Below are 9949 nucleotides of genomic sequence, written 5' to 3'. Positions count from 1 at the left end.
AAATCACATGGGTCTCCTGGAAGAGAAAGAAAGGACTGGGAATTTCTTGACAGAGAAGAGAGAAGAGCTCAAGGCTATTAATCAATGATCATACCTTAACACTTGCAGAAGAAAGAAATTCAGCCTACCACAAACTGGTAATTGACTGTGTTTTTGCATGTTAAGGTAAGCCTTGCAAAGGGGGCAGGTCTTTTGTTGTTTACAGGAGCTGAATCTTTCAAATAGTTTAAGTTGCTGTGGTTAAAATTCCTTTTCTAAGTCAGCATTCATTGGCATTCTTACTGTTCTGAAAGGAAGCTGGGCTTAGCTGGAAATGTTAGGCAAATCTGTGATCAGATGACTCTGTGAGTCATTAGGTTACAATTCAGAAAGGCTATGACCAAAAAGGGTGTTAGTATACTTACCTGAATCACATCTGAGACCTTGCTTGGTTTTGAAACATATGGGTCCCTTTGCAAATAGCTGGGAATGACACTGAGACAGACTGTAAAAGCAGGAATAAAAAGACAGGGAAGAACTTTATAAAGTTCTTTAGATTATAAAAAAAAAAAAAAGGAAACCCAAAAGCTTACACTGGGGTGGCCCTTTCTTGCTGCAAAATTCGCTTGCATAATACAAGTTTAGGGGGTAAAATTAACTGCAATTTTTTGGTACAAGGTTATTTACGTACCTAATAATTAGAAGTTGCAGCTGGGTTTTCAGAAGTGCTTGGACACCAGTGGAACTGATGCTGTAATGCTGGACTGCAAACCTCTAATCGTTTTTACTGGAAGTGAGAGACTGAAAAACTGTTTGCAATACAAAATATACTGAAGTATTTTTATTACCATGGCACCAACAGTTTTTAACAGCCTTGCTATTAGTAAGGCTATTTAGTAAGTCTGTACTTAGTGTGTAGGAAACAGTCTTTGAAGAAGGAAAGAGGACCCAGATACTTGCCCCTAAGTTAACACTTTAATAATTGGCTTTTTTGTCTCAGTATCTCTTTGCTTCTTTTCTGCTTCAGTAGACTGGCAGACCTCAGACTTCAGCTGCAACAGTGTGAGCCTTCTGGAGCCTCCTCCGCTTTAATTAGAAAAAATCAGAAGTGATACTTTAAGAGCAAGATGTGTATATCCACCGGTGGAGTACACAGAAATACTTTCAGTATCATTTTGTGTAACTAAAAGCTAGTTTCAGCTGTGACAGTAATTTACAGACATGGGCCAGTTCCAAGAATAGGGGAAGTTACATGAATTACTGAAAGCCTAGAAACTTTTCCTCTTTTGTAGCAAGCGATCACAGCTGGGCCACTACTGGCAGGCTGTCCTGCTTCCTCGCAGCTGGAGCGCCTGCCCTGAGCGCGACTCCGTGCGGTGACAGAGGTGATACTGGGATGCCCTTTGCCGGGAGGCCTGGCAGGGAGGGAGACCCGCCGCCCGCCCGGCCCGGGCTGGGGCACGCAGGACACGGCCGCCTGCGAAGCGATGCGCTGCGGCAGAAAGCGCCCCGGAGCCGAACCCTGCGGCTGCCAGCGGGCTCCCTCCTGACTCCTCCTCAAGAAATATGCTGCCCGGCCAGAACGCCCGGAGCCCCGGGCCGGCCCAGGCGCGGAGGGCCGCCCGCGCTGCCGGCGCGCCCAGGTGCGGCCGCCTCCTGCGGGAGGCAGGGAAGGAGGAGGGCAGGGAGGGAGCTCCGCGCCGCGGGCGCGGCCTGACGGGGATCGGCGCGGGGGTGGGGTGGGGTGCGGAGCAGGGCAGGCAGGCAAGGAAGGAAGGAAGGAAAGAAAGAAAGAGAAAGCTTGCAAAGATAGAGAACGACCGGGGTGCCAGAGGGAGAAGAGAAAGCTGAAGCAATCTGAAGTCCTGCGCTTCCTTCTGCCGCCTCTTTCTCGCCATCGCCCGCTGGTCTTTGCCGAAGGTGAGCGGGGCTCGGCGGGGCGGGGGTTGCGGGTGCTGGGCAGGGTCTGGCCGGGCCCTGCTGTGCGCGGCGCTGGAGGTGCCGGTCCCGCCGCAGCAGAGGCACTGCCAAAGTTGCCGGAGAGCGCAGGGACGAAGCAGGGCTTTGGTCCAGGACATGTCTCAGGTGAGCCACAAGATACCAAAGCTGGGATCGGACAAGATGCAGCTGGTAGGCAGGTCGGAAACAAGTATGTTGCTCTCTGTTTTCTTTCGGGCTCAAGTTGTTTTAACGGCTTGTATGTAAATGTCCTGCTAAAGAACAGTGCTTTATTACTGTGTATTTGTTTACTCTATGAGTAGTTTTTGTGAAGTCAGACGTGAACAGTCCTCTTGTTAGCTGCCATTATGTTTCTTGAAACTTTACCAGAAAATTTAAGAAAGTCAAAGAACCAGTAGGATGTCCTGGATCGAAAATACGTAGTGAAGGCTACAGCACCCTAGTGTTGCCACAGCAACTTGCCTCAGTTCCAATTCCACCTTTAGCTTGCTTATTCATACCATGCAGTTCCTTACTCCAGCGACTCTGCAAGTTGTTCCACTGGAATTTCTTGCAGTATGAGGTTTGACTCTGAGGTAGCAAAAGTGACTTAACTTTCTCTGGAAGAGAAGTGTTCTGAAATTAAAAAAAGCCAAAGAAACATTTTAACAGAGGATGTGATTAAAGTTATTTTGTAAATAACGTCTAGGCTGAATTACACTTAGTAACTAACTTCCTTGTATTGATAAAGGAAACAGTTCTATTGGAATCGTTGCCATCAGTATATTGCTCTGAGTTGACCCATGTTAATTCATTAAGTAATCACTTTAAAAAGGTCATTTGAGAGATGTGTTTGGGTTTGTTTTTGTTTGGGGATTTTGTTTGTTCATTTGTTTTTTTGTTTGTGTTTTTTTTTTTTTTTTTTTTTTTTTTTTTTTTTTTTTTGGTTTTTTTTTTTTTTTTGTGTGTATTATGTAGGTTTTGGGAAAGATTTTTAATCTGCAGTGTTTTCTAGGCCTGGTAATCTTACCACTATGGAGTCAATTACAATTGGAAGATGACATTCACTACTTGCAGATTTCATTCTGCTCCATGGTAAGTCCTGTTGTACAGTTTTATTTTGCTTTGTTTGGGCTTTTTGCCTGTTCATTAGGAACTTAATCTAGTATGTGGTTTAGCAGAAGCTGGGAGCAAGCCTGAACTTGCTTGTGTTTGTTGAACTGATTGCTTAAAGTGTGATTATCTTGCCATGTACAGGTTTGACACTTTCTTCAGGCTTTTATCTGTACTGATATTAAAAAAGAAAAAAAGTTTCTCTTGAGTATTTCTGTATTCAGATATAAGCTACATTTCATTATTAAAATTTGGATTGCTTGCTTGCTTCAACAAAGATTTGTCTGCCAGTCAGTGTTGCCTTTTCAACTTGGAAATCATAGAATGGAAAAATTGTAAAATCAGCTGACACAGCTTTTCAGAATGCTAGATGCAGGTACTTATCCTCCATGTGAGGGAAGGATCCTGAGAGCTATAGTTGCCCTTTTCCTTTGATGCTATTTAGCTGTCAGTTTTAGTAAAACAAAAGAACTGTTAGGACCCTCTGAGTTTTCTTGACACTCTTGTCTAAGTCCCTTCCATAAGATGGGAAAAGGAAGAAGCTGAAAATCAGTTTGTAAAGTGCTGAGAAGCAGCATCTTCTATGAAAGAAAGTTGGATGATCCCATAGAAGATGGGATGTGCAACACATATTGCAATTCATCCTCTGCCAAAAACTTATTTTCTTAGAAAAAAAACTTAGATGATTTCCCTTGTATTGTTTTTTTCCACATAGCAATTTAGATGTTTATCCTTCTTTTGATAAAATTGAATGGTCAAGTGTCTTCCAAGAAGTTTGAATTTTGCATAACCACTGTAGCATTTTCCCATCTTTAGTAACCATGTTGGGAATGATGACTTTTGTCTTGGTTACCCTATATAGGAGAATATGATACTACAGCAAGAATCAATTTCATGTAAACAAGACCAAATTCCCCTTGGTTGTTGGTCTTTTTATGTGTTTGGGTTTTTTTTAATGTATATTTCTATGTAGGAAAAATCTATTTTACCTTGCTCTTCACAGCAGTTTTGTTTCACAAGTGGTATGCAACCATATATGCTAATTATAATGCTCTTTACCTAAACTCATAGTGGTACAAATATGGATGTGAAAGAGAATTTATTCATATAAATGTGCATATATCATATATATGCACTCCATGTCTAATGCTTTACAAACATTCTTTAGGATTTATTGTGACTTATTTTGCAATTAGAACTGAGGAGGAGACTGAATTCTTTTTAAAATTGATATTAATCACATCAAAACAGTATTGCATACAGTGGTCTTTGAGTTCTGCTTTTCTGTATACTTCTTGAGTTCAAGCCTTTAGTAAGAATAAAACACTGTAAGAACCAATTCAGAATTCATCTACTAGCCTGCAATATGTTCATTAGGATGTATAGATTTGTTTAGCTGTTTGTTACTTTAATCTTTGTGAGAGTAGACAAACTGAATCTGTGGTCAGGATACCCTTTGCTCAGACCCACAAAATATTATGTGGCTGTGAACTTACTGATATTTAAACAGCTGTATAGCCAGGGCAGATCTGTAGTGTGTCTGTGTCAGTCTTTATGGATGCATTGGCAACTTCTGCCATAGACTACTACTGAAACAGAAAGTGGCATGGGCTTCATCTTCTAGCAGTTAGCATTTTGTGGTCAAAATGTCTTCTCAGGAAGCAGTTCCTTCCTTCCTCAGACTGCTACATGTTTTGTTCATAAAATACAGTGTAGAAAGTAATCATTCATGCAGATTTGGAAGCAAAGTTTGATCTGTGCTTCGTAATCTTTTGCATTGTTATGTGGTGTATACAGAGTTGGGTTAGAATCCACATGGCTATTTGAGTTGCTGAAGCAGCAACAGTGGAGGTGTTCTGGAATAAGATTTAGGCAAAGCTGTTGCATGTACTATTGAAATACTTAAGAGAGTGTGTGGGTATAAATATATATGTTTACATAGAAGACATACATTTATTTATAATACATAGCTAAAGCAGCTTTCTTAAGTGTACTTTTTGTTACTGCGAAAGGTGGAGAGATTGAGTGAATTATGCTGTCTGAAAATAAACACTAACACCTTAGGGAAAAAATAGCCAAATGCTACCACGAAACCCAGAACTGCCAAGGAAGGTGGAAGTGGCTGAAATAACCAGCTGCAACTGAAACTTTAAAACTCTTAGACTGATATGCTAACACTCTAGGGTTTTTCTGTATTTGAATATGTATAGTGGTTTTTTGTTTGTTTTTTGTTTCTTTGTTTTAATTAGTGGATACATGAAAGACTATTTTTTAGCCCCGAAAGTGCCTGTCTCTTACTTTTTTCCCGCTGAGTAATTTCTGTACTAATTATTGTTTCATTCCGTACTCAGAATTTCAGAATATATATTCAACTTCTTAAGACACTATGTGTTTTGTATTTTTCAGGGTTTAGAGATGGGTGCAGGCCATACTGTTGAATTATATCCTTTATGGCTAGAGGCTTATATGAAAAGTTTGAGGAAATGCTGATGTCTGAAATTTTTAAAGAAATGATGAGAGTTTAGATAAGCATTCAGATTGGGAAAGGGCAAAGGTAAATCTGAAAATGGATTGTTAATCAGTTTAGCTCAATCCAAGGCTTTTTGAATTTAAATGACTTTGGAATCTTTTAGTGAGGGTTAACTCCATAATAAACTTAATCTCTCTTGAGAGGTTCTTATCTGATTGACCTATAAAACTCTCTCTCTAAACAGCTTTAATTGTACCAATTTAATATTCAAGGTGATAAGTCACTTCTCAGACTTGTAGGTAGTGATCAAAGCTGATAAAAATATTTCCACAAAAATGAAGTTAAAGAGACTAGTAAGAACGCAGTGACTTCTTTTAAATAATGGAACATTTATAGTTAGTGTGCTGTGTTAATTTCAGAAAAATGTAGGTTTGTTCATCTCCTTCTTTTCTTATTATTCTGTCACATATATGTATATTCATGTCACATACATGGTGTACATATGAAGTTTAGCCTTTCTCTTAGTTCCGATTACCACTTTTTCAAAAAGTATGTGAGTAATAAAGATATTTATGAAATTTTGCAAGAAAAGACATCTATTGATTGAGGTAGTTATTTAATAATTTATTTTATAATCATAATAAAGTACAATCACCAATAGCAGTAATAACAGTTGAACTTCATACACTACATTATTTTAAATTTATATTTACTTGTATGTGGCTTTAGGGAATGAGGAGGGGGCATAAAGATTTATTTATGACTTAATTTCTGAATAACAACTTATATATTCAAAAGGCATTGGAGGAATATCACAGGAAGAGGTTTAATCCTTTATTGAGGAATTTCTTGAGGAATTGATACAGTAAAAGCTTAGGCAACCTTTTAAGCTTCAATTGTAGGTCATTAGTAGCATGCTTTTTTTCAGGCAATACTTTGAAGAATAAACTATCAATGCCTACTACTATGGATAAATTCTAGGCATAAGATTTATTCTCTTTCTAATTGCTGTTTAAGTCTTAACACTGTTCTACTGAAGCTCTTCTTTCTTTTCCAGGCTGCTTAAGGCTAGTACCTGCATGCCAGGACAGCTGCTACAGTCAGCAGATTTCCCTGAAGCCAAAATACTCCTTATACAGAGAGGTGAAAAAACCTGTTGACTGCTGCTGATATTAAACCTTCTTTGAAGAGATGTGATTTCAGGCTGTCTCAAACACCTTCAGAACAGTAGCGTCTGGATTTTGTGAGTCGTGAATTTAGATATGGCTCTGAAAGAAAGAATAACTCAAACAGATGAAATCTGGAGAGTATAAGACCTGAGCTGCAAAATACTAAGGAAAAACTGTCATGGCCATTTGAGATAACAAATATCTCTCATGTGGAGGCCAGAATTTTCATAGAGTCATGCCTCTTCATAGAGCCCAGAATGTTCATAGGGTCATGCCACTGTTTGTGACCAAGGGAAAACTGCTTCCTTGACAGAACTGAGAAACTTGTAGCTACCTGTTTTCTGGCACGACATTTTGTTTGAAGGGTCTTATCTACTGTTGTAAACCATTTTATTGATTATAGTACTTGTTCAGTTGGATTCTCAGTTGAAGAGGGCTTCAATGCTCTCATTCAATGTTCACACAGAATGCTCTAGCCAGTCATTTTTCCTTTGTTCCACTGAAAGTCTGTTTCTTTGCTAAAAGGATTTTAAGGTTCAGAAGGTAAGGGAGTAGAAGCCCTATTCTGTAGTTAATTGGTGTTAGCATGGAAATAGGAAAGCTCTAGGTTCCAGTTCTGGTCTTAGATAACTTTTTCTCTCCCTGATGACCAAATGCTGTGTAATAAGAGCATGTGTGTAGATTAATGGTTCATCTCTTAACTGTTCATCTTAATTTTTAACTATGTATGTCTTAAGGAATGTATGTTTTAAGTCAGCATTGCTTGTACTGTGTTAAGACTTTGATTTTGCTATTCTCTTTATATAGGCTAAGATGAAAGTATGGAAAGTGTTTGCTGTTTATGCTGTTGAAATTTTTGTATACAAATAATTTTAAAATATTACTGCAAAAAAGGCGGGGCCTTTCAGAATTTTGTTTTAAGATAATTGTGAAGTTCAGGCGAGAATTTTTTGTAATTGCATTTTCCATATGTTTACAGTGCTTAAAAAAATCAGTTTGAACTGAAGAAACTTGAAGAGGTGTCTTGAAGAAACTGATACTCTCTGCTGGCTGGCTGTGATCAAGTTTAAGAGAACTTTCTTGCCAGTGAACATGCACACATCCTGACACTATTTCTACATGACTGTGTAGAGCAATATTCGGTATGAAGTCATGTCATCCACAGGCAATGGCACTGATATTGAAGAATTTTTGGTCAACATTAACCTTGGACAGTATATTCCTAACTTTAAAGAATATGGCTACAACATTGTGACAGATTGCGTGGGAATAAATAACAGTGTGCTTCAGCAAATGGGAGTGTTGCCTACGGGGCATCGCAGAAGGATTCTTAAGCAATTAGACAACAGTCTTTCAAAAATTCAAGGAAATCCTCTTTTCTGTGAAAATCTAAAATTCAAAGACTTGAAAGGTTTAGAAGAGAAGCAATATTCATCCTCGGATCAGGAGTCTCCAGTAAGCAATTCAAGTGTAGACGGGACTGACTTGATACCTGCAACACTGCCAGAACAACTTGTCAATAAAGCTTACATTAAAAAGGAAAAGTTTGAACTTGTGGAGCAAAATTTAATGGAGGCAAATGATGATAGCTTTACAAATCTGGATTTTTCTAGTTTATACCAGAATTCAGACAGCATACTAAAAGCCGTCAGTCAAACTGGAAGTATTAAAATGAATTCTCAGCCAGCTGCATCACTGCAAGAAGCTGCTGCATACCAAACTGGTGATGACTTGACTGGCTGTTTGGTATTTCGTGATCCTCCTTCTTCATTTGCTCATTCATGTGAGACAAAATACAAGGAAAACAGACATCTGAGATTCGCAGATGAGGGTGATTTATCTGATAGTAAGCCAGATTCTCCATTCTATAAGTTTAAAGGAGAAATGATAGAGAACGACTTATATGATTCCTCTGCACTAAACTGCATGAAAGTATTTCCAAGAGCAAGACGGTCTTTTATCTTAAGGCATCGACCTGTACCAGAAATTCCTGTATCAAGTAAAGTTCAAGCTTCATCAAGGTAATTAGTATTTATTACTAATGAGGAATCACTATCATTTTAGAAATTACAGTTTGGAGTTTCTCACAGATTTTTTTTTTGTTTGTTTGTTTGCTTTAATATGTGCTGTAAGTATACTGAATCTCATATGAATGTTGCCAAATTAATTGAAGGATAATTAAGCTTCAGTGCAAGTTAAAAGCAAAAATGAGAGCATAAAGGGGAGTTTTAGAGCAGTATGTCCTTATAACCTCCCCAAATATCTGTGTCTACATGTCATCAAAGAAAGGGATCTTTATTGCTTTATATATAATTGTTGTTAAAGACAACTATACAAAACATAAGCACTTTCTTCAAGATGGCTCTTAGGATAATTTCCAAACTGGTTGTCATTTAGTTGTTAACTTTGGAGAACGAATGCAACCATTTTCCTATATTAAGTGTTGGCTTTTGCTGATGTTCTCCTAACAACAAAACCTTAGCTTTTAATGATATTTGTACTATAAAAATATTTCTGAAGCATTCCAGCAGGGAGGAAAAACAGTGGAAAAAGCAGAAAAAAGAAGGTTGATTAGTTTTTGTAGCAAAAATATGATGGAATATAGAGGAAAATGTCTGTTGTTAGAACTTAATTTCAAACATATCTTAGTAGTTTAATACTATTTGAATGTTAAAATTAATAGGCATTGAATATGCACTCAATCACAATATTACAGTCTGTAAGCAAAGACTATCTCCCCATGGATTAATTTTTATTATTTTTGGATCTATTAAGGAAAGCTTTTACTCATCATGTTTAATAATAATTATTAAACAGAAGAAAAATGTGCAAGAAAAGGTGAAAGGCATATGCAAAGATTTGTGGGTGTAACCATATCCAAATCATTAGATTGCATTTCTTTTAGTTAATATAATTTTTTTAACCTCTAGCTATACCTGGAAGGGACATGTCTGAGAATGTTTTGTATTTATCTTTTTCATCTGCATATCTCAGCAGTTAGAAACACTGAGTTTATACATGCTCTAAATGCAGGGCTTTCTCAGCATTTGTAAGTTTCTTTTAGGTTACTGAAAGAAGTCAAAATTAAATGTTGTAATACAATTCTTTAAGCAAGTGGAGAGGCCAAGACTCTTAAAAAATGTTTAATCAGTGTCTTACTGAAACTTAAGTATATGTATCTTTCAGTGAGGACTAGATTTATATTAACTTTTGTAGAGTGATTATCCCTATTTCATTTAATAAAACTGTTCATGCAGAGACGAAATGGGATTCTCAACCT

At 37.8% G+C, this 9949-nt stretch overlaps 1 protein-coding gene across 1 annotated transcript in view; it reads left to right on the top strand.

Annotated features, from left to right (window-relative positions):
• The first annotated feature begins 1563 nt into the window (after positions 1–1563).
• The window catches only part of ARAP2 (ArfGAP with RhoGAP domain, ankyrin repeat and PH domain 2), a 121192-nt gene continuing 112806 nt past the window's right edge, over positions 1564–9949 (top strand). Inside the window, exons 1-2 of the mRNA XM_050338557.1 lie at positions 1564–1622; positions 7649–8690. Coding sequence (XP_050194514.1) covers positions 7822–8690 — 869 coding nt within the window. The 5' untranslated portion in view covers positions 1564–1622; positions 7649–7821. The remainder of the gene's footprint in view (positions 1623–7648; positions 8691–9949) is intronic.

This window comes from Myiozetetes cayanensis, unplaced genomic scaffold, assembly GCF_022539395.1.
Source record: "Myiozetetes cayanensis isolate MyiCay16 unplaced genomic scaffold, myiCay2020 scf7, whole genome shotgun sequence".
Lineage (NCBI taxonomy): Eukaryota > Metazoa > Chordata > Aves > Passeriformes > Tyrannidae > Myiozetetes > Myiozetetes cayanensis.
The sequence above is the reverse complement of the archived record's forward strand: the minus strand, read 5'-3'. Positions and strand labels throughout refer to the sequence as shown.